General features: G+C 34.3%; 1 protein-coding gene across 1 annotated transcript; it reads left to right on the top strand.

The window, feature by feature from the left end:
• Positions 1 to 3,635: 3,635 nt before the first annotated feature.
• On the top strand, positions 3,636 to 5,004 carry LOC149188057 (uncharacterized). The gene has a single exon (XM_089411559.1). The coding sequence runs from the start codon at positions 3,785 to 3,787 to the stop codon at positions 4,901 to 4,903; it is 1,119 nt and encodes a 372-aa protein (XP_089267685.1). The 5' UTR covers positions 3,636 to 3,784; the 3' UTR covers positions 4,904 to 5,004.
• Positions 5,005 to 26,452: the final 21,448 nt, after the last annotated feature.

Genomic DNA, 26,452 nt, shown 5'->3' with positions numbered 1-26,452 from the left:
CCAATGCATGTTCCTTCTGCAAATGGAAATAAATATATCATGACATTTATTGATGACTACACCAGAATGTGTTGGGTTTATTTATTGAAGAACAAATCTGATGCTTTTCAAACATTCAAGAATTTTCATAAATGCATTGAAATGATGCACAATCTCATATTGGGTCTATTTGCACTGATAATGGAAAAGAATACACATCAAATGAGTTTGAAAACTATCTTCGCCAATATGGGATCAAACATCAAACAACTGTGCCTTATAATCCCCAACAGAATGATGTAGCTGAAAGAATCAATAGAACAATCTTAAATATGGTACGATCCATGCTTTTCTTCAAAAATGTAAAGATAATGTTTTGGGCTGATGCTGTTTTATTTGCTGCATATATAAAGAATAGATGTCCATCTAATGCTATAAGAAACAAGTCTCCTTATGAATTGTGGTATGGACATGTTCCTTCGGTAAAACATCTCAGAGTCTTTGGTTCCACCTGTTATGCTTTGATACCAAAGGTACATAGAAACAAACTTGGTGCTAGAAGTCGTAAGTGTATCTTCCTGGGGTATTCAAACACCTCCAAAGCATACCACCTCTATGATGAAGTAAATAAAAAGTTTGTTGTATCTAGAGATGTAATTTTTCTTGAATCATCCAAAACTGACAATGTTGTTGAGCGGCAACTTGATCGCTTGGATAGATTGCAAAAGCAAAGTCATTTCAAGAATTGGATAATCAGATTCCACATCTTGAAGGGGGGATTCCTATACTAGATCAACATGTGGAATCTTCTTCTGAAGAACAATCTTCCCCGCATGAAACTCCAACAACGGATGATGCTTTAAGTGATGTAATTGATAGAATTGGGAGACTCAATCTTGATTCAGTCCCAACTCAATCAACATAGCAGCCTGGACCATCTCAGAAAGGTCCCCCAAAGTGGCTGACGAAGACACTTGAAAGTGTTCATCCTGATGAAATTGGAAAAACAGGAACCAGAAATTCAAACCGACAAAATGGAGGTGATGTAGATGACTCTAATTCACCTGTTGATATGGATGTTTCTTATGATTGTGAATTGAACTTGTCTACAGATTTTGAACCAACTTCCTTTAAAGAAGTTGCTTCTCATGATGAATGGTAAGAAGTGATGCAAAAGGAGTATGATGCCCTCATAAAGAACGACACTTGGAAGCTGGTTGATCCTCCATTTGGAACCAAACCAATTGGCTGCAAGTGGGTCTACAAGAACAAGTACAAAGATGATGGCTCACTTGACAAGCACAAAGCTAGGCTTGTGGCAAAAGGTTTTGCACAGAAGGAAGGGGTTGATTATGAGGAAACTTTTGCCCCCACAGCAAAATGGGCCACCATCCGAACACTCTTTGCACTAGCAGCTCGGAACGGTTGGAAAGTCTATCAAATAGATGTAAAAACCGCCTTCTTGAAAGGAGATCTAAAAGAGAATTTTTTTATGTCCCAGCCTGAAGGATTTGCTGTAAAAGGACATGAACATAAAGCATGCAAACTTGTGAAGTCCTTGTATGGCCTCAAACAAGCACCGCGAGCTTGGTATGAAAACCTAACTGAGCATCTTCTGAAACTCAATTTCAATCATTTTGATCTTGATGATACAACTTTATTTGTCAAGAAAGTTGGAAAAACAGTTGTATATCTTGTGGTATATGTAGATGATCTTTTAATGACAGAGAACGATGAAAACTACATTGCATCCATTAAAAAGGAATTGGGAAAAAGTTTTGAAATGACTGATTTGGGCTATGTTCATTACTATCTTGGCATTGAAGTAACCCAACATCCAAAGTCTATATTTCTTTTTCAAAAGAAATACATTGGAGATTTGTTGAACAGGTTTGGCATGACAGAGTGCAATCGTCTTACTACTCCAATGGATCAAAACGTGAAGCTCACATCTATTGAAGGAAAGGAATTTGAGGATGCAACAAAGTATAGACAGCTTGTAGGAAGTCTCAACTACCTAACTACCACCAGACCAGACATTTCATTTGCTGTTGGAATCCTCTCCAGGTTTATGCAAAAACCTTGTGAGGGACATTGGTCTGCTGCAAAAAGAGTTCTAAAGTACTTGAAGGGAACTCAAGACTTTGGAATCAAGTACACACAGGTGGATGACTTCAATTTAATCGGATACTCTGATTCAGACTTCGATGGAGACAAAGAAACAGGGGTATCTACTTCAGGATATGTTATGAGTCTTGGATCAGGAGTTGTTTCCTGGAGATCACGCAAACAATCAGTTCCAGTAGATTCCACAACAAAAGTAGAATACATGGCAGCAGCTGAAGCGACAAAAGAAATTGTGTGGCTCAGGAAAATTCTTGAAGATTTGCAGGTAAAACAAGTAAAATCAACTCCACTCATGATTGAAAACACCTCTGCAATAAAGTTGGCCAAGAACCCAAAGTTCCATGATCGAACAAAGCACATCAATACTAAATATCATCTGATCCGACATCATGTTGAGGCCAAAACAATCCATCTCCGTCATTGTTCCACAAATGAGCAAATTGCAGACATCTTCACCAAAGCGATTGGAAGAGAAAAGCTTGAAAGATTCAGAATGATGCTTGGACTCACCAACATCCCTTCAGATTAACGGGGGGAATGTTGACACCTAATCCTCACGATTGGGTGAATTCATGTAAATAATTAAATTAGAAATGTGAACAGTCATCAGGAGATGAACTAGAAAGTCACACCCTTTTGTATATAACAATAACATACCTGATGGAATAATACGAATTAGTTTTTCTGCCAAATAGAGTTACTCCTAGCCTGACAGAAAAAAGATAAACTCTACCTAAATAATGATAAAATGATAAAAGTGACATCAGAACTATCTTTGTGTATCAAATTGTGTACTTCCACCAACAAAATGGGCCCTCTCATTTCATAACGATAAGCTTCACATAAGTGAGAACTATGGATAAAGTTCACAAAAGTGGAAACTAGATTGGTTGGTCATGTTGTATACTTTCACCAAGTACGTGTGGATTATTTAACACATAATCATTTCTTTTAATTTGTTAAAAACCCAAAAAATGAACTTTTATTATGATAAACATAACATTGGTTTGGTAATGATGTACGGTTCAAGTGACGTATCGTTCACAAAAGAATCAAGAAAAGGAGTTTGCAATGGCCACTTCTCAAGGTTTAATTATAAAGTTATAATGATGGTGATGGCTTTGTCGTGTAGGGACTATAAATTTAATAATTATAAAATAGAGAAGACTTAGACTAGATTTTTTGGGATTAATTTGTTAAAAAGGGAGAAAGATTTATTATAAATACAAATTTGACTTTGTATATTTTACGCTATATCAATAATATAAAGATTTATTTTTTTTAATAAATTTATATATTCCAACTAAATTTTAAATAACTAAAAAAAACCACAATTCCTTTCCCAATTTTGTTACTAAATTAAAACCGAAACCAAAAAATCGGAGAAAAAAAAAAAAAAAAACCTCACAACCCTCCTCGAACTTTTCAGTTCGCTTTTTCCTTTCAAGAACATGTTTCATCCCATCATCCCTTTTACACTTAAAATAAAGCCGCCGAATAAGACGCTGTCTGATTTTTCGAATTTTTTTTTCAAGTGGCGTAACATTATCAAAGTCCGGCTGTCTGGCTGGCACGTTTCTTGCAGCGTGGAAGGAGGCAACAGGCAGCAAGCTGTCTGGCTTACGTTTTAGAAGAATTTAGAGATGAGAGACCCGCAGTGCAGTCGAATGCGATCGCAATGAAGCGCGCCAGATATACTATCATTGGAATAGCGTTCGGATACTTGCTGGGAATTCTGTGGCCCGATGTGCGCCAGAGCATTCTATTTTCACGCCCCGCCTATTTTACACCCTACCGTTCTCTCCCGTCAGAGAAAAATTGTATTTGTGGCCGCTGCAACGCTGCTATTGGATCTTCTTCCATGGCTAGAAATAGCAGAAACAGCAGCTTAGCGGCGCTGGGACTGCCTCCGGGCATCTCAGTTCCACAAACGGATCTGTATATGCGCAGGCTGTGGGGAGAACCCAGCGAGGACTTGCCGTGGAAGCCCAGGTATCTGGTCACCTTCACGGTAGGCGTACAGCAGAAAGCCGGTATCGACAGAGCCGTTAAAAAGTTTTCCGGGAATTTCACGGTGATGCTTTTCCACTACGACGGGAAGGCCAGCGAGTGGGACGAATTCGAGTGGTCGAGGCAGGCCATACATGTGTCTGCTCCCGGGCAGAGCAAGTGGTGGTTCGCCAAGCGCTTCCTCCACCCAGACGCGGTGGCGCCGTACGATTATATTTTCGTGTGGGACGAGGACTTGGGGCTGGAGAACTTCGAGGCAGAGGAGTACGTGAGGGTCGTGCGGAGGCACGGGCTTGAGATATCGCAGCCCGCGATGGACCCGGGCAGCAAAGGTCTGACGTGGATGGTGACGAAGCGGAGGCGGGATGTGGAAGTCCACCGGATGGCGGAGGTGCCGTACGCTAACAAGCGTGGCGGAGGTGGGCGGTGCCGGGATCCGCTTCTGCCGCCTTGCGCGGCCTTCGTGGAGATGATGGCGCCTGTGTTTTCCAGGGAGGCGTGGAAGTGCGTGTGGAAGATGATACAGAACGATTTGGTGCACGGATGGGGAATGGATTTCAACTTCCACAGGTGCGTGGGCGGGCGAGGGAGCGGAGATAAGGATGCGTTTGAGCGAATGGGGATCGTGGATTCGCAATGGGTTGCGCACAGAGATCTGTCTTCGATGGGTTTGGTGGGATCTGTGAAGAACAGGTGTGTAATGGAGGCTAGGATTTTCAGCGATCGATTGGATGAAGCAGACCTGGAACATGTTTGTTGTGAGGACGTGTGTGGTTCTCATTCGTAGCCCCTTTCATCTTTCTTTGTAACTGCGGTGTATTATCAAAAGCATATTGATTGAATTTTAATTACAAAATGGAATAAATAGAATTGAATTTACTCCAATCAGACATCATCTGAGATAGAGTGTTAATTACGCTACTGTGTCAATTGTGTAAAATTTCATGTAAATAAGTTTGCTTATTTATTTATTTTTTTATAATGGGGACTGATATCGATATTTATTAGTTTTTAGAATTTTAATTTATCAATAAAGAATTGATAAGTGGATTATAAATTTTTATACCTACACAATATTTATCTTAATAGATATGTTTATTCCTTTATTTTGGAATAGGATTTTTGTAATTTTAATTTAATTAATTATTATTATATAGATAGTATGTATTTAATTTCTAAAATATTTTTAATAACGATAAATAATTAATAAGTGGATTATAGATTTTTATATTCACAAAATATTTATGTTAATAGATATATTTATTATGAAATAAAGTTTTTAATTTTAATTTAATTAATCATAATTATTATATAGATAATAAATATTTAATTTCTAAAATATTTTGGAATATTTTTAGTAATAGTTATAAATTAAAGGATGAAATTTATCTTAAAATTAGCTATATTTTTTAATTAAATTAATTAATTAAAAATAAGTTAGATTTATGTTTTTTTGGGCACATGATATTAGTAAGCTATGATAGTGTAGCAAAAACAGATTATACAGATTAAATATCTTCATGGTTTGTTTTTTTAATTAAATTAATTAATTAAAAATAAGTTTAATTTATGTTTTTTTCGTAGGTGGCATTAGTAAGTTATGATATAATAACAAAGTCTATTTGTAAATTAAAGTGGAGTGGAAGTCAACTGTTAGGAATCTTGTTACATATATATATTTATATTATTTTTTTAATAATTAACAACAACAGCGATGATAATTTACAATAAAGTTATAATTTAGTAAATTTTTTAGTAACTAGAATTGAAAGTTGAGATTTTAATATTTTTATTATATATATATATATATATATATATATATATATATATATATATATATGGTTTTTCGCCATATGGTATAGATAAGGTATGATCTTATAACAATACTTATTTATAGGTTTAGAATCTCAATGGTATATTAGAAGTGGATCTCCACTATTAAAATCTTACTACTTGTTTTTTTTAAAGTGTATATATGTTAACTCATATATGAACTCTTTTTATAAATAATAATAAAGTTATAATTTAGTAAATTTATTTGATTTTTTTAACCTTGAAAATGTGAAATGTATTATAAATTAAGTGTTTGGATGTCTATCTACATTTACCAATCATCTAATTTATATGATTACACTAATTTTACTATACAAGTTGACAATATAATTTTTAATTAAATTATCACTTTTCATTTTTATGGTCTGTCGCGCCTTAAGAAAGTAAGGGATTAATTGTGACTCTTTAGTAGGTTGTTTCTATGGTAAAAAAGAAGAAAAATAAGCTTTCCTAAATCGGTATATTTTTGTTGAATTAACCAGACAAGAAGGTTGGTAGTGGTGAAATGTTTTGGAAATGAGAACAGATGTGAGTAAAAGCTAGTCAATCCAAATGAAAGTGTTTTTCACCTTCAACCCTCTTCCTTTCTCAAAGGTGATATATTCTTTTATCCCAGGGTGTTTTAGGAATAATCCAAGATTCGGTTTCACTTTGAAGCTCATAAGAATTAGTTCTTATCTTTGCAATGTTTATTTTCTTCTTAGTATTAGGAATAATCCAAGATTCGGTTTCACTTTGAAGCTCATAAGAATTAGTTCTTATCTTTGCAATGTTTATTTTCTTCTTAGTATGGATCAAGACTCGTCAGCAAGAGTGGGATTGTTCAGTTAGTTATAATACTTTAGCTTCCCTTTTCTCTCTAACTCTTTATCATCCAACTACTTATTTTTTAAATTAAAAATAATAATATTTTTAATATTATCTTTATTTTCAAAATAATCTCTTCTTTTATCCATAATAATTAAGTAAAAACTATTTTACAAAATGAGAAATTACTATCATTAAATCCAGCCAAATCGCATCTTCGATCCCTCCCAATAAAATTTGAAGCTCATAAGAATTAGTTCTTATCTTTGCAATGTTTATTTTCTTCTTAGTATTAGGAATAATCCAAGATTCGGTTTCACTTTGAAGCTCATAAGAATTAGTTCTTATCTTTGCAATGTTTATTTTCTTCTTAGTATGGGTCAAGACTCGTCAGCAAGAGTGGGATTGTTCACTTAGTTATAATACTTTAGCTTCCCTTTTCTCTCTAACTCTTTATCATCCCACTACTTATTTTTTAAATTAAAAATAATAATATTTTTAATATTATCTTTATTTTCAAAATAATCTCTTCTTTTATCCATAATAATTAAGTAAAAACTATTTTACAAAATGAGAAATTACTATCATTAAATCCAACCAAATCGCATCTTCGATCCCTCCCAATAAAATTTGAATTTATATATCCAACCAAATCGCATCTTCGATCCCTCCCAATAAAATTTGAATTTATATTTTAATAAAAAATAAAATTGCAAAAACACTCTATACTACAGCTCCTAAATTGGATTATATCAACAAGGAAAAGTTGCCGGATGACCAAAAATAGCCGAAATCTGAATAAAAAAATTTCAAAACTCTTATAGAAGCTTTCTGGGCAACTCCTCGACCTCATTAGACTACGCATATCAACAATTTCACACACCCATCACTATATTCTAGTTCTTATCCGGACGTCATCCATTATTCCATGACGTCATCCATCTTTGAGTAAACTAGTTTTATACTCCAAGCATAAGGTTGTCGTCATCACGGTGACCCTCCGGCGACGAAACGTTATCTCGACGATTTCGCTTCTTTGTCATTAGATTCCTTGTGTTCATCAGAACATGGCCCATCCTCATAATGACTCATCTTCCAGATAAATTGATTATTTTTATTATAACTTTTACAAAATTCAAGGTACAGTAAAAGTAGAGTGAACGGGTCCCATCACAGTTTATTGGTTGGTACATATATTTTTAAGGGTAGAAGTGTCCATGTAAATTATTCGGAAGAGGTTTACTTTTATCATGTATATTTTTTAAAGATATTTTGTGTTTTTTCTTTGAAATTTCGATGGAGTGTGGTTCGGTTATAAGTCATAATGGTATTAACAATGCAGTTTGATTCCAATGCTGTTGACATTTGATTAAAGTTGAATTTATAAATCTTATGATTTATAAAACAATTTATAAGAATGAATCAAATCAATTTAGTTTAAATATCGATTTTTATTATAAATTAAATTAGTTTTAATATGGAATTTATATTCATAAAAAGAGATTGAGAATAAAATAAATTTAAATTATTATTTAAAAATATTATAATATTTAGAAAATGTCATTAGAAAAGATTTGTATAATTTTGTTTATATTTAATGTAAAGTTTATAAATATCAAATATAAAATTTATTTAATATAATTATTTTTTAAATGGTTATTAAAATAAAAATATTATAATATTTAAAAAATGTTATTAAGAAAGATATGTATAATTTCTTTTATATTTAATGCAGAGTCTATAAATTTTAAAATATAAGATTTATTTAATACTATTATTGTTTTAAAATATAAGATTTATTTAATATCATTATTGTTTTTAAGTGGTTATTAAAACAATAATGTAATAATAACGTAATTTAGAAAATAATGCAATTATGATGTGGTAATAATATAATCAGTTTCAATGGTATAAAAATGGATTAATATTATTATATTATTTAAGTTAAATGTAATAAAAAACATATTATTCATTTCATTTATAATCATGTAATATATTACTCACATAAGTTTATTTCATTTCTAATGAGGTTAACAAGTTTTTTTTGTTTATTTAGAAAAATAAGTTTGTATCAGCAAGGGAAGCTCACCTAAAATAATGGAAGAAGCTAAATTAAAAAGCTTCAAAAAAGAGTCAAAGATTAATATAAGTTATTGAATTTCAATGCAATCATTTACGTAAACATAAAGATTGAGGAAAAAATAAAAAATGTCATTATGAAAGATATGTATAATTTATTTTTTTTTATATATTTAATGTAGAGTTTATAAATTTAAAATATAAGATTTATTTAATATAATCATTTTTTAAGTGGTTATTAAAATAAAAATATTATAATATTTTAAAAAATGTTATTAGGAAAGATATGTATAATTTCTTTTATATTTAATACAGAGTCTATAAATTTTAAAATATAAAATTTATTTAATACTATCATTGTTTTAAAATATAAGATTTATTTAATACCATTATTGTTTTTAAGTGGTTATTAAAACAATAATGTAATAATTAGAAAATAATGCAATTATGATGTGGTAATAATATAATCGGTTTCAATGGTATAAAAATGGATGAATATTATTATATTTTTTAATTTAAATGTAATAAAAAACATATTATTCATATAAGTTTATTTCATTTATAATCATGTAATATATTATTCACATAAGTTTATTTCATTTCTAATTAGGTTTACAAGTTCTTTTGTTTACTTAGAAAAATAAGTTTGTATCAGCAAGGGAAGCTCACGTAAAATAATGGAAAAAGCTGAATTAAAAAGCTTCAAAAAAGAGTCAAAGATTAATATAAGTTATTGAATTTCAATGAAATCATTTACATAAACATAAAGATTAAGGAAAAAATATGATATTATAAGGCGAGTGCAATTAAAGCCAATGCATGGATTGAATTTAGAGCTCTACTCATATATAAGTGAAGTGAAATATTTTCTAATTAATTAAATAGTTAAATAATTATTAAAAAAACAAGTGAACTAAAATATTTTCTAATTAATGAAATAGTTAAATAATTATTTAAAAATTGTGAATGTGAATGTTGTAGCTTATTGTAATTATAAATTTTTTTATCATTTTATGTAATTATGAAATCTCTAGCTTATTTAATAATTCTTGAGACCCACAAAAGTTAATATTAATTTAAGTCTTGTTAATTAGTACACATGCACCAAAAAAAAGTACAGTGGTATCCTTTTTATCAAGACAAGCTAAAGTATTAGAAGAAGTGATCCAGGTGGATCTCTAAAAAGTACCAGTGGCATGGTAAGAAGGTTCAAAACTCATTGTGGAAGAATATCTACAAACTTAGTGTCAGATCGAAGTTCTTGTCACCCTGATTCCAACAGTGCGAATGAAACTCAAATCCGAGCTTGTATGCAGAAGTTAGAGCAAGTCAAAGTTCGAGTTTGACTTGAACAGGTGGTAGAGGAAAGGACGTGGCAGAACTCTCAGTGAATGGCGAAGCGCCAAGTGGCAGGTCACCATTGGCCCCGCATATAGCAGATTGCAGAAGGAAGAGGTTGCGACTTAAGAAAAACGGCCCCAAGCAAATCAGGGTTGCGATGCGATAAACCACAATCGCTGATCGCAAAAGGCAGAGGTTTGCAGTTAAGGGATTGGCCCCAACAGTTGCTATGTGATGATTGGCCATGACAGTTGTGATGCAAAGAATCAGCCCCCGGAGCCAATTAGATTGTGATGTGATATATTGCAATCGTAGAGTTAAGTTACGATTTGCGATATCGCAATCGCAGTTTGCAAAGGGAAGCAGTCACATAGAGTACCACCCCGGTCCTCCCAATTACGATTTGCGATGATTCTTCCGAACCCGATATATTATGTATTGTGGTCTAACAGCCCATCAGGTCTGCCTTTATCGCAGGTCGCTTGTTGTAAAGGCACGGGTCTGTCCGCCGATAGAAACCATCGTAATGTGAAAATAGTCTGTGAACTGTTTGATAACGGTTTTTCTATATTTGGCAGGGATTTTTACCGCGTACTATTCAGGGACTCGAGAATATCTGCCTGAAACAAACCTGTTGCTATACTTTTCATCTGTTTGGAACTACCCAAAATTCAAGAGTCGACCAATCAATGTTATATAATGGACGATCCACACAAGGAAAGGGGGGAGACTAGCATAAAATATTGCACACAACAGTAACCCAACCTGGTAGCAGGCCATGACCTTACCTTGAGCAGCAAGGAGGTTCTGAGAGGGTCTAGAAAGCCCAATTATCCACATTGGGTGTTCAGATAGGCGATTCTGCATGATTTTCCACCAGGAAGTCAATGGTGTTGTCTGTTTTCTAGAGTTGGGCTCTCCATTTTTCATCTATCTTCCATATTGGAGGTATAAGGACTGTAATTAAAATCTAATTTTACTTCTCTCTTTTTCATGCCATTTAATGAATGAAGGTCTCCCCACTATTGAGCAGGGCCTGGAGATGTAGTCCAAATTGGATGAACTCCGTAATCAAATCTTTGTGTCTTGATCTCATGCGTGATTATGTATTTTTATCTTTGTTTTATATGCTTATGTTCCATGGTTTTTAAGTGCTCTGTTATATGTAATTCTGATGCATCTATAAGAAAAAAAATATGAGATCAAGAAGCCTCCATACATTCCAAAAAAATCTATAAAATGTGATGTATTAATAGAGAAGTGAAGCTCAATTAGAGAGACCAATAAACAATTGTATCGATTCATTACTCATAGATATATCAATTTGTAGCCAACATATCAATTAGAGGAAATGTAATTTTAATTAACATCTAGATACATAAAGGGACTATTGGTACTTGACATCAAATCATTGTATCTATTGATATAGAGTCATAATAAAAGAAGCACCTAACCAAATCCACTTGAGCAGATATGTGTAAAACACAAAATTACCTTAGAAGAAGTTTCACTAATGAAGATGCAACTGCAAAGGTATTCTTTCAATGATTTCTATGTGATTTACTAAGAAGAGCATAAGCCTAATAAACAAAAATATTATTTTCTAAATACAAAATTGAAGCACATAGGCATATAGATAACAGTGAGCTGAAATAAAGCAAAAAAACATATATCTATAAATTCATGCATTTTGTAAGTAAGTTTCAAGTATCGACTATTATTTATAGCAAATGTAAGATTCAAATGGATGTACACAAAATATTATCCTTGAGAACTAGGCGAGCACCTTGTCTAGGAACTTTGATGACTTGGAAAATGGATATGTATCCATAGGGTTGTTTGATGTTCAACTTTTCTCATGTAATAGAGAATTATTTACCCTATGCCTAATCAAATGCTCTCATGTTTTAAGAGGCCCATACTTTATACACAAGGAAGGGATCAAGTGAAAATGATGCTCAACATAGAGTGTTTCCCAGTGGTTCAAGGTTTTTTAGATTTGAAGAATTATCGCTTAATATGGGGTTATGAGACATTCATGTGGATTTTTGTTTAGTAATTTAATTCAATAGATTCATGATTTGGGAGTTCATAGGGGTGGAATCTAAGAACTTGGGAATTCAACTTGGTACCCACCACTTTTATGAGGGTTATGAAGCAGATTAATGGATCCCTACTCAGTTCAAGTAGTTTTTATTAAAGGGAAGCATCTACAATTTTTTTAGCTAATGTTTTTAATTGTATTTCAATTCTTAAAAGAAAGTGTTGTAGTGTAAGGTTTGTATGATGTAATAAGGTTAATAATTATAACTAGATATTAAAATCATAATTACTAATAAAGTAATTATGTTTGTAATGGTAACACAATTGCCTCACCAATGACATAAAATGGGATAATCTCATTATATCAATTGAATTCATTATACTAAAAGCATGTCTTCTACATGAGACCATTCCAATTCTGATCATATTTGCAATCTCTCTTGTTTATTTAGAAAAATAATAAGATGTGGTGATTTAAAAACAAAACATAAAATATCAAGAACACAAACAAAATCAATGTTAACCTTAAATAAAATATTTTAATTCTTGCCTTATACAAAATAAATATGTGCATATATACATATAATTGAAAGTAAAGAAATTTCTTAATTGCTAAAACATTTCTATGGTTCGTTGCTCAATATAAATGAATTTTTGGAGATGTACTTCCCATTGAAATCTTATGCTAAACCATCTTGTAAACTAGTATAACTAAGTTCAAATTGAGAGAACAAACACCTCAAAGTGTGTTTAGTAGATAAATGAAGAGATAAACGTTGAGAATGTTTGCACAAGGAATTATATCTCAACCAAAGCTATCAAACCCATGTCTTCCTAATGGTCCTCTAAGCCGAATATAAAACCATTGTATGATGAACTAGTGATGAAAGAAAATTGGTTGGAAATGCAATTGGAATCCTATCATAAATCACACATAAACTTCCCTCACAAGCATATATGGAATATTCCTTCAAAAATAATAATTGTTCATGAAGGATAAACCATTTCATAAAGTGGAAACTATTGATGAATCTAATGGTTAGAAATAAGTTGCTTTCTCTATTGAGGATAAAGATATGATTTAAAATTTTGAATTGTATAGAAGGATGAAGATTGAATTCCTCCTATCTGTTCACACTTCTATCCTTTCCATCTTAAATATTTTTCTTTTCTTAAACTCGGTCTTATCTAGATCCATATTAACTTCTGATCTCTGTTAACTCCTAATCATTCAATCATTGAGAGGGATCAAATGCCTCAAGGTGAAAACCTTTATTAAAGGGTAAAAAATTAAGGAAATGTTTGCACCTTGATGGATTTGAACCCTCTTGGTGTATAATAGATCCTTTGAAGTTATTATGGATCTAATTGGTTGACCCCAAGTTACAAGACCAAAATTAAATTTCCATTGGTGTTAGATCAAGAAAGAAAATTAGTATGATAAAGATAAAAAAAATAAAAATAAAAATAAAAATAAAAAATCCATCCTTGTATCAAGTGAACACGAGCTCAACAAAACCTCAAGCATGGGGCATGGATATGGGTGAGGATCCTCAATTCACATACTATTTGATATCCCTTGCTCCACTTCCATGATATTGTATCATGCCATATCTTGATGGCATGGGACCGAGTGGGTTTGTAGTAGTTATAGACAAAGTCTATGTAGATGTTGGCTCTAGACTTTATGACAATAATGGTCGAGAGTTGTGACATTAATTCTCCTCATGCATGTTGTGTCTATCTCCCCATTCTCTAGAAGCCAATAATGCATTTAAGAAACCTACATGATGGTCTTTTTTTATTATTTCATATCAAACTCTAGGTAATTACAAATATAATTCTCTTTGTGCTCTTTACTTTTGGTCAAATAGTTGGCCTTTGCTAGCAATGGCTCCACAATTGAAGTGTTGTGGAAAATCTCTGATGTGTCCAACTAGAATTGAGCTATCATTTGGGTACATTACCAAAGCTTTACATAGGTATTTTCTGCTTGACATCAACTAGCCTCTTAGCATTATAAGGGAGGATGTCAAGTAGGAGATGCCCTTCTACTCAGATGAGGAAATTGAATACATGATTTAACATTTATTTAAGGATCATGGCACTAGTAAAACCAAGGAAACTAAATTTAAGTGTGCCCTTGAGCTCTACTAGCACATGCAATCATTTATGGCTTGTGCCCTCCAAGGAAAATTTCTTAGAGCTTCACTATCATCTTAGTCATCTAAAGAAATAGTCATCCCAACTTTTTTCACTCTCTACACCTAATTAGCTAAAAACATGGGAGAGTCCTTATCTCTGTTTTTGCTAAATATTCAAAGAAAAACCCTATCAAGTTTTCAATTACCCCTTCTACACAATTTTATGGGTTCTCTATTGTCTCTATTTTTTCAAGTTATAGATTTTGTCTTTTAATTATCATGTCTTTCTTTACTATGCACTATGCTAACTACTTTTTACTTTTGAATTTAAGACCATTTCGGTTTCGTATATGGCTAATTGGCAATAAAAATTATGATTTATATTCAATATATATTACTAGATTCCATTTGCACAAAAATCAAGCACTTTCTTATAATGTATGGTTTACTCATCTGCTCACAACTCTTTAACTCTTAATAATCATATTACATAGATTTATTTTAACACCTCTCAATATGTTAGAATTCACAATTTATATGATCATGTAACAATGTTTATTGTCCAATATGCAATAAAAAAATTTACAAAAATAAAAATCTTAAACTTCATAATAAAGCATGCCATTGCACTAAACCTAAAATGACGACTTATTAAATAATTTGTAAAATATTCCAAATCAAAAGTATAGGAAAAAGAAAACTTATTAATAGAATGTCAAACCTTCAAACTAGCAACACTTATAGTTTTTAAAACTTTTTTAATAAAAAACAAACTCCCTAAACTTATTAACTCATAAAAAGGATTACAACAAATTAGTAAAATTCATTTTAACTTATTTGATTATAAAACAAGTTAATAATGGAAAATATTAATTTAAATTTATAAACTTAATATATCAAAATTATAATTATACATATATATAATTTCCTCATTATATTTGTAAATATTAAATTTAAATAATTCAAGTAAAATATCAAGGAATAAAACAAGGTGTTTGGAAATATCTTAAGACAAACTTGAATTGGATGCAAGAATACAACATGTACAACATCAATTCATTATAAGAGGATGATCAAAACCTCTTATACAGGAGGAGGGTCAGTTAATCAATGAACTTAAAGAGAGAAGAAAACAAGATGAGACCTTTTAGAGACAAAAATCCAGATATCAATGGTTAAGAGAAGGGGAGCGTAATTTTGAAGTTTTCCACATAGATATGATTAAGCATTGTCAAAATAATTGAATATTTTCACTTAAATCCAAGGAGGTCCTTTCCCAGCTACAACATGATGAAATCGAACAAGAATTGGTTTCACATTTTCATGGTCTACTCACATAGCCATTCCCATATAGACATGAACACATTAACACATCACCAACTATATCCCACAACTAGTTAAGCAAGATAAAAATGAAGCTTTGATGTGTAATATTACCTAATATGAGGTGGAAGAGGTTTTCATGATGATGTCATAGGCCAAAGCTCCAAGGTTAGATGGATTCACCACAAAATTCTTCTAATCTTGTTGGAAATTTATCGATCTAGAAGTTCATGTTTTGTTTGAAGAATCTTGCCAAACCCAAAAGGTATGGTTAGACCTAAATTCAACTTCCATTACTTTAATTCCAAAATCTGGAAAATTAGAAGATCTTATTGGTTTTCTCCCTACAGCTTTGTGTAATGTCGTATATAAAATTATTTCTTTTGTAATCATTAAGCACCTCAAACCTCTGTTATAACATAATTTCTCCTAAATAAACAAGGTTTTTGGAGGGGCGACTGTAACGCCACCTTCCACATTTACCCACTCTCATCGGCCTGCCGGGGTAAACATGAGCATAGGGCTACCATGACATGATTCAACTCCCTAAGTATAGTTAAGGAAGTGGAATCGATGAACCAAAACTTTACTGACCTTTCTCAAGAGCTACATGACCCACATGAGCTAAACAACCACTCTCGGTGCCCAAACCCTAAGCCAACTTACATTTTGAGTGATCTAGACTCCCATCCACTTGCATAACAGGGCAATCCAATGACTATAACTCTCCATTCTCATGGATAACCTTGCCTCCTAGTGACTATAGTATAGAATTCACAGTTCTGTGCATGCAACCCATGAATCTAAGCCACCATTTTAGGGTTAGGATCCAAACCTCCTTTGAGAGATTGATAGAACTTTCTAGAATGATAAATGACACAAGGACAAAGCCTTTAACACAAAACTTAGACAAGGACTTGACCTACCCAGGTCGAACCATGACAGTCATTCCGTCAAACACATAGTGAACATGCAATCTATAGGTCATGAATGTATATCAGAACATAGAGATCTAAAAATTATCTTAGAATCATCAATAAGGTCTAATTCCCTCTCACATTATCTGCAATAACATCTATTAGGTCATTTATTCAATAACCATTCATTTACCAATCAAACATGATAAGAGCCATAACTTGAATATGTCATAAAACCATGCTTATAACCAACATATAACCAAGGTAATAACGATGATAGATCAACCATTAAAGAACAATATTAACAAATACATTTACTCATAAAATAAAAGAGGAAAGTAGCTCTTATTAACATATACAAAAGCCAACCAAGTTAGGGACTTCCATGTACTACCCGATCATAGATTGGGCTGAACCAAATCTTTCTTTCAACTAATCACCCCCATGCCATATTCCAAGCACGAATGTGGGATCTCATGGGGTAAACCAATTCATAAACAACAAATGGAATGTAGAGGTTAAACCACCTCCACCCTCACACTATTGTGATCTCACGTAAACGGGTCCCGAGATCACACAACAAAACCAAGCTTAGATGCCTCAGAATTCCTTCAACATCCCTTGAGGATTTTTCTGGTCTCCACCCACATGTCGAGGGCTTCCTGGAGAAAGCTATATACAACCCCAACCCTTGGTATTTTCCTGATACCACCTCACCTAGATCTAAAGCCTTCTGATAATCCAAAGCTCAACCAAGGATGAATCCCATCACACCATGGCTATCCAGAAATGGTAAGGAAAGGTTGAAACCATTGTCAAACGCAACAAAACCCAGGACAATGACAACAAAGGAACCAAATACACACATGCATGTACCATGGATGCCAAAACAACTAGGAAATCATACATGCAGCTTGCTACCTGCAAGTATTCCCGGTGAAGCCGCTTGATCCAACTCTTCCTTGTTTGATCCTTGCTTTCCTTTTCTTTCCTTGTTCTTTCTTTGCTTTCTTGCTTGATTTCTCCTCTATGAAACCAATCCCAAGGATAAACTATCGAAAGGCCCCAAATTGATGCATTTATGCCTTTTTATTATAAATGCCTCTAATTTCTTCAATTTTCCTCTATTTTCCTTCAATTTCCGATTCACATGCAACATGTGACCTTTCACCTCCCTTTTCTCCTATTTTCCTTTATTTTCTTAAATAAAATGCCAATAATTCCATTTTACCTTTTCAAAGCCTTTTCCAATGTCTTTGCTAATTTCCCCTTAGCCATAATAAACAACAAGTGATGCCCACTACGATGTTTCACCCAATATTTAGCTTGGAACACGTGTCCCATGACCTTGGTATTATTTTTCCTTTATTAACTTTATTACATGAAATTTTAACCTAGAGTTGTTATAGACCCCTCCCCCTTAGGGGAACACTTTCCTCAGTGTTCTATGACACATATGACCAAAAAGACCACTGAAAAGAAAAAATACTACCCATGGAGCTTTATAACCCAGCTCGTTGCAATATTTACAATGAACAACTTGCTAAAAAGCAAAACCATTATAAAAAAACATGACAACATGACAACCATACTGCTTATTGGAGCTTTATAACGTAGCTCATTGTGTTATTTACAATAAAATCCATACATAAATATGTTCATGTTCCAAAACTAATTTGCCTCCTCTGGAAAATAATGAAGGATACATAGCCTGCATCTGATCATCCATCTCCCATGTAGCTTCATCAGGCCCAAAGTGCTTCCACCACAATTTAACTTGCTCATTTGCTTTGTTCTGGATCATGAGTTGTTTCCGCTACAATATGCACTGAGGTTCTGAATTGAATTCTCCTTTTGGATCCACCTACAATACAGACCAATTAATAACATGATCAACATCTCTCACATATGTTTTAAGAAATGAAACATGGAAAAAATCATGGACTTTCATTGTCAAAGGCAGTGCAAGTCTATAGGCCACTGGTCCAATCCTCTCAAGGATCTCAAAAGGCTCGCAATACCGAGGTGACAACTTGGCACATGATCCAATCCTCAAGGAGCTCTTCTTGGGCTTGATGCGCAAGTACACATGCTCCCCAACTTGAAACTCATTAAATGCCCTATGCTGGTCTACATAACTCTTTTGTCTTTCTTGTTCTACCTTTAGATTCTTCTTGATAACCTGCATTTCTTGTTCCATCTCTGCCAACATGTCTGGTCCAATCAATACCTAGTTCACTGGATCCCTCAAACTAATGGGAGTATTACAAATAAGCCCATAGAGTGTCTCAAATGGACTCATCCTAGTGACTCCTGATAAGTATTGTTGTAAGAAAACTCAACCAGTGGAAGATACTCCTCCCACCTCCTTTGGTAATGCATGACATACATCCTCAGTATATCTCTAGGATCTTGTTGACTCTCTTTGTTTCTCCATTTTTCTGTGGATGATAAGTTGTACTGAAGGCCAACTATGTTCCCAAACCTGCAAATAACTCTTTCCAAAACTTGGAATTAAACTTGGCATCTTTGTCTGACACAATCTTCTTCGGAACACCATGCAACCTCACTATCTCCCTAATGAACAATTGTGCTACCTCACTAGCTGCATAAGTAGTCTTCACCATAATGAAGTGAGCTACCTTGCTCAACCTGTCAACCACAACCATGATGGAATCATGTTGCTTCGATGTCCTCAACAAGCCTATAATCAAATCCATGGAAATGACCTCCCATTTCCACTCTAGAATTGGAATAGGCTATAACAAACTAGTTGGGTGCTTACACTCAGCTTTCACCTCCTAACAGTCCAAGCATCTAGCAACAAACTTTTCCACTTCCTTCTTCAGATTCAGCCAATAGAAATTCTTCACAATTTTCAAAGTATTTTTATATCCCTGGTGACCTGAATACAACTTGGCATGAAACTCCCTCAATATAATCTCCTTGAGCTCACTCTCATCTAACACATAGATCTTGTCTCAATAACATCAAGTCATCTGCCATGATATGATAATCCACATCCTGATCACCTATACCCTATTGTTATAACTTGTGCCTAAGCTCCCCTGTCATCCTACTCTCCTATCTGTAAGATACAATCCTGTAAATTTGTCCCATAAGATCTCACAACTGCAACAAGGTTTACCTTCACTCTCCTACTAAGAGCATCTGCAACCTTGTTCTCCTTTCCTTTAATGTATTTGATCTCAAAGTAAAACTCACTAAGGGTAGCCAACCATCTAGCTTGCATGACATTCAGATTAGGTTCGTCAAATCGATATCTCAATCCACTATGGTCACTTATCAAAAGAAACCTCTTGCCAAGAAGATAATTCCTCCACATCTTCAAGACATGAATGATCCCTGCCAACTCAAGATCATGAGGCGCATAGTTCTGCTCATACTCATTCAATTTTCTTGATTTGTAGCATATCAGTTATCCCTCCTGCATCAGGACTCCACCAAGTACTCTCTTGAAAGGGTCTCTACACACCACAAACTCTTTATCTGGATCTACAATCTTAAGAACTGGAGCATTTGTTAACAACTGCACTTCAATTGCTCAAAACTCATTGCACATTCCTCTATCCATTAAAATTTCTTTCCTTTCCATTGCAATGATGTAATAGGATAGGAAATCTGTGAAAAGTCCCTGATAAACCCCCTGTAGTAAGCTGCTAACCCCATGAATGATCTAACCTCATCCACATTTCTAAGAGTTACCCATTCCATAATAGCTCTTATCTTTTCTAGATCCACCATTATGCCTTCCTTGGAGACAACATGTCCCAATAAATTTACCTTTGTCTGAAAAAAGATGCACTTACTAAGATTGGCACACAACTGATGCTCTCTTAGCAATCTCAATACTGCTACTAAGTGTTTTTCATGCTCTTCCTCATTCTTATAATATATCAATATATCATCAATGAAAATAATCACAAACTTGTCTAGATAATGATGAAAAACATTATTCATCAAGCACATGAATTAGTTGGAGCATTATTAAACCGAAAGGAATGACAACAAGCTCATAATTCCCATACCTGGTCCAGAAAACAACCTTATATATATCCTCTTCTTTGATGCGTACCTAATGATATCCTAATCTCAAATCAATCTATGAGAACACTTCTACTTCCTTCAATTGATCAAGCAAGTCATGAATTATCGACAACAGATACCTATTCTTTATGGTCACCTTATTAAACTACCTATAATCAACGCACAATCTAAGAGCATCATCCTTCTTCTTCACGAACAACACTGGTGCACCCTAAGAAAATACACTTGGCCTAATGTATCCCTTGTCAAGAATTTCCTTCAACTACAAATTCAATTCCACTAGCTCTGGAGTGCTCATCCTATAAGGTGCCTTTGATGTTGTTTCTTTTGGTACAAACTCAATAGAAAATTTCACTTCCCTATGGGGAGGAAACTCTAAAATCCCTGCTAGAAATACATCCTCAAACTACTGCAAGACAGGATACTTCTTGAGGACTTCCACATCCTTTACATCCTTACCCTTGTCACTGGAAATTTGGACTACGAATAGTACACACCCCTTCCACTGATTACGCTTATTCTACATAGTTGTAACCATCCTCACCGATGCAGGCTTCTTCTTTCCCTGCAAGATTCTCTTTTCCCCATTATCATCTAGGCACTGAATAACCTTGTCACAATAATCTACTTTGGTTATGTGGAGGTACAACCAATCCATACCCAAAAGGATACTATATGATCCTAATGGAAGTAAATTTAGATGTGTTGATGTAGGTATACCATTCAAATAAAATACATAAGATCTTAGGCAATGATGAACTCTCTTCTTAGTACTGTAGCCAACTGCAGCAACTAAGACTCTACATACACTTCTTTTCTGAAACCACACTTATCCACTAGGTCAGGATTAATATAACTATAATTTGATCTAGGGTCAATCAAAATAGAAACAACTCGATCAGAAAGCTTACCTTGCATATCAATAATGGATTTGTGGTGATCTGTATTCTTATTGTCTACAACTTCATAAATATGAGGAATGTTATGACCAACATTGATCAGGTGCTCAAAATTAGGCCCAAAAATCAAAGTGTCAGAATCTTGATAAAATTAGCTTCAAATCGAAGAGCACGTCATTCTAATTCCAACTATTCGAACAACACTAAAATCCGAGCTCATATGAAGAAGTTAGAGAAAGTTAAAGTTTAGGTTTGACTTTCTCACATGGTAGGATTGGATGACGTGGCAGGTTCCATCAGCGAATTGGGAGGCACCAAGTGGCAGGCCACCATTGGTACCCGCATTTCGCAAATCGCACATCGGCGAAGAGAGGTGTTACATAATCGGCCCCCGACGAGTTTGGGTTGCGATGCGATATCGCAATCGCAAATCGCAATGCGGTGCAAAGTCCAGCATATACAAGACCTTGATACTTTGTCGATTATGAAAGGATCCCGAACTCGATACAATTATAATCTCTAGTTAATAATTCTGTCAGGTCCGACGAATCACAATCGCATATCGCCCACCTGATTCATAGTCCATAAGACTGCAGGACTCTGCCAATTGCGATTTGCGATGGCCAGTGGGTGCCGACTGATTATGGCCTGCCGTGCGGCAAAATTCTCTATCGATAGAGGGTTTTTGTAGCGAAATTGTGGGTTCCAGTCGGATGTGGAGCAATTTGTGGAACGAATAGTGGGAAAACAAGGGGAAGTCATAAATTCTTCGATTTTCCACCAAATTGGATGTAAAAAGAGGCTAGATAGCCATTTTTGAACATTCTAAACTGATTAGAGCAGGATTCAGAAGCATTTGAGCATTAGAAACACAAATGTTTACACTTTTGAGCATAATACAAAGGCCCAAGCCATTGGAAGCTAGACCAAGGAGATGTAGCCCAGGAAGGGTGAACTCCTTTATCATGTTCTTGTTGTAATGTGTTTTTTATGTTGTTGTTTAGTTTCTGGTTTATGTTAAATTTCTCATAAAATTAACATAAAAATCTTCATTTTACTTGCAAGAATTGATGAATCCTTAAGCACAATGAAAGCATTTTGTTTATAATCTTAGCAATATCTTAGCACTGAAAACTAATATTCTAAATTAGATCAATTTGGTATCAGAGCACTAGGTTTTCTTTGTGAAATAAGGATTTAATTGTTTGCAAGTTTATGTCATTCTTGCAAGGTTAAAACTTAAAAGAGGTGAAGTAAAGTTGGTTGGAAGACCTGAAGTTGGGTCAAGGGGAAGAAGAGAAAGGTTGCCACAATCTCCAACACCATTTTAGCCTCAAGTTGCAGTTGAGACTCCAGAGATCATGTCTAATGAAGGATAACCTAAAAACATGATAGAAGATGAGAAGACCTTCAAAGAGGCTTTCTTTGATATGACAAAGATGGTGAATGTCCTTTATGAAGAGAGGAATACGAGGTTGCAAGGGGAAAGTTCCAAACCCCCCAAAGGAGAAGGCTCTTCAGGAGGAGGTAATGGAAATGGAGACAAACCTCCACCGTATCCACCATCTTCTTCATCTTCTTCTTCACAAGCATATTCACCTTCTTTCACTAACACTACCCTTATTCATACTCATCATCATTATTCAAAAGGAACTGGTAAATCACCTTTTTTAAAACTTGATTTTATTTTGAGCTACCCATGTATAATGGTGAAGTGAATGTAGAGAAGCTTGATAATTGGATTCATGAGTTGGAGGTCTATTGCAAGATTCGAAACCTTCAAGAGGATGACATAAAGATTGAGTTAGCTTCCTTGAGAATGGAGGGTGCAACACTAGTATGGTGGGAATCAAAGACCCAAGAGGAGATTAAAAAACATGGTAAGATCTCAATTTCTTGGAATGATTTCATTGCTACAATTAAAATACAATTCTACCCTCTAGCTTATATGCAGAAAGCCATCATGAATTGGCTGAACTTTAGACAACTAAAATGTCAAAATGTGCAAGATTACACCCAAGAATTCAGAAAAAGGTCTTTGATGTTAGGTGTGGATTTGCAATCATAGGACACATTGTTGAAGTACATAAGAGGTTTACACAGTTTCCTTAGGCATACTATCTTAATGTTTAATCCCAATAATCTATATGATTTCTGTGTGCAAGCCACTCATCTTGAGGCAAGAGGGAAAAATACCCGAGAAGAATGTAGTAAAAAGCCATTTAAGAGTAAAGGAAAGGAAAAGGATTTCAAAGGAAAGTCAAAGAAAAATCTGTCTATCAAAAAAGAAGAAAAAGTTAAATGCAAACACTTTTCCAGAGAGGGTCACAATGAAGCTCTTTGTTGGAAGCTTCATCTCGAAATGAGACCAAAAAGAAACAACAACAAGGGAAAACAGAAGATAACTGCAACCACTCAGTAGGATTTGGGATTTGATTCGGGCGATGAAACTAAAATGACAACCATGGGGTTAAAAGAAAAGGAATCCATTGTTAGCACTATTTCTTCAAACTCACAAAATGTAACTCCAAATGAAAAGAGGAGAATATAAATTTTTCACGTAAGGGCGATATCAAAACACAACAAGATTGATACGATTTTTTATAGTGGCTCTCAAGCCAATCTTATCTCTGAAAACATTGTCAAAAGTTTAAACTTGGAAACCATTCCACATCATAAACCATGTCCACTTGGATGAGTGTGTAACAATGCACCATTGCAGATTACTAGAAAGTGTAAATTGAGATTCGCTATTACTGCAAATTTCATAGATGAAGTGGAGCTTGACATTGTGCCGTTAGATATCTGTGACATATTTTTGGGCAACCAGTACCTTTATGAAAGAAAGCCTATCTTCCATCGAAATGAAAAAAAAATTCATTTATTCAAAAATGGAGTAGAATATATTGTGAGAGATCACAACAAGAAAACAAATCTTTCGCTTGTTAATCCAGGGCAAATAAAACGATTAGTGAATTTGAGCAAGAATTTTGTGCTTCTCATGATCAAACCTAAAAATGATGTTGATAATGAAGCTTTTGAAGGTTGTGATTTGAATTTGAAATATAAATTGGTTGACGTAGTTAACCAATATGATGAGATGTTTCAGGAACCAAAGGGATTACCTCCCAAGAGAGGAATCCAACATGAGATACAGTTGCCACAAGATTGTCCTCTTCCTAACATTGGCATGTATAGGATATCAATGATGAAAAGTGCAGAAATTAAGAAGAAAATTCAAGATTTGTTGAACAAAGGGATCATCAGACCATATTCCTCGCCATATGGTTCGCCTATTGTCTTGGTGCCAAAGAAGGATGGAACATGGTGCATGTGTGTGGACTTCTGTGCATTGAACAAAATTAAGGTAAAGAACTGTTACCCGCTGCCTAGGATAGATGTTTTACTTGATCAATTGAAAGATGCAAAGTATTTTACTGAGTTATACTTAAGATGTGGCTACCACCAAATTAGATTAGTTGAAGGAGACATTTGGAAGACAACATTCAAAATAAAATAGGGTTTGTTTGAATGGCTAGTTATGTCGTTTGGTTTTTGTAATGCTCATGCTACATTCATGCGTGTGATGAATGATGTGTTGAGGTCATTTCTTGATGAATTTGTCATAGTCTACTTAGATGAAATATTAATTTTCAATAAATTTCAGGTTGAGCATGTCATGCATGTAAGAAAAGTACTTGATGTCATGAAAAAAGAACAGTTGTATCTGAATATGTCAAAGTGCGAGTTTGGAAAGACTTCTTTAGTTTACTTGGGTCATATTGTTGGAGGAGGTGAGTTGAAAATAGATCCCTCCAAGGTTGGCATCATTGTGAATTGGCCAAGGCCCAAGACATTTATAGAGGTAAGAATTTTTCTAGGAGAAACACAATATTGGAGGAAATTCATTGTTATTTTTTCTCTTATAGCCACTCCTTTGCATGAGTTGACAGGCGTGAGAAAGGTTTTTCAGTAGGGAGGAAAAAACCAAAAGGCCTTTGATGCGTTGAAGAAAAATATCAGTACAGCTCCCGTACTCGCACTTCTAGACTTGAGATAGTCACTTGAGATTCAGAAAGATGTTAGTGCCTATGCTATGGGTGTAGTTATCATGCAACATGGTAAGCCTATCTGTTCTCATTCAGAAATTTTTAATGGTGCAGTGAATAACTATTCTACATATGACAAGGAATTGTATGCATTGGTGAAAAGTGTGAAAAAATGGAAACACTAATTGATGGGTAAGGAAACAGTCATTCACATTGATCATCAACCATTGCAATACTTGCAATCTCAATCAATGTTGCAATAATCAAGGCACTTCCGATGGATGGGTTTCCTTCTACAATTCCACTTGGTAATAAGGTATAAGAAAGGTATCTACAATAAATTTTTTGATATGCTTTCTAGGCCAATTGTTAGTGCAACTACTTTACTCAAGCATAATTTTGTTTTACATGAAAGTTATATTGAGCAATATGCATTAGATAATGACTTTCCAGATGTTTATGCAAACTTGAGTCAAGGTAGCCAAGTTGAGGAGTTGGATTACGATTTGCATGATAACTTGTTGTACCATCTTGGCAAACTTTGTATTCCGCAGGGAGAAAGAGTTAACATCATAAGAGAGGCACATCTTTTATTGTTGGTCATTTCGGTGTAAGTAAGACGGTGGAACATCTATAGAGGTATTGTTATTGGCCTCGTATGCTTGAAAGGGTGTCTCGTTTTATTAAGGGATGTTCATTATGTGTAATTAGTAAACCTAGCAAGAGGATGTTAGGATTGTACACACCACTTTCGGTTCCTTCACGACCGTGGGAGAGTGTTTCTATGGATTTTGTAGGAGGCCTTCCATTGTCAAAAAGAGGTCATGATTATT

This window comes from Pinus tabuliformis, chromosome 3_1 (genome assembly GCF_031772625.1).
Source record: "Pinus tabuliformis cultivar Carrire ecotype Pingquan chromosome 3_1, CPIR1, whole genome shotgun sequence".
Classification (NCBI taxonomy): domain Eukaryota; kingdom Viridiplantae; phylum Streptophyta; class Pinopsida; order Pinales; family Pinaceae; genus Pinus; species Pinus tabuliformis.
This window is presented reverse-complemented; position numbering and strand designations above follow the sequence as displayed.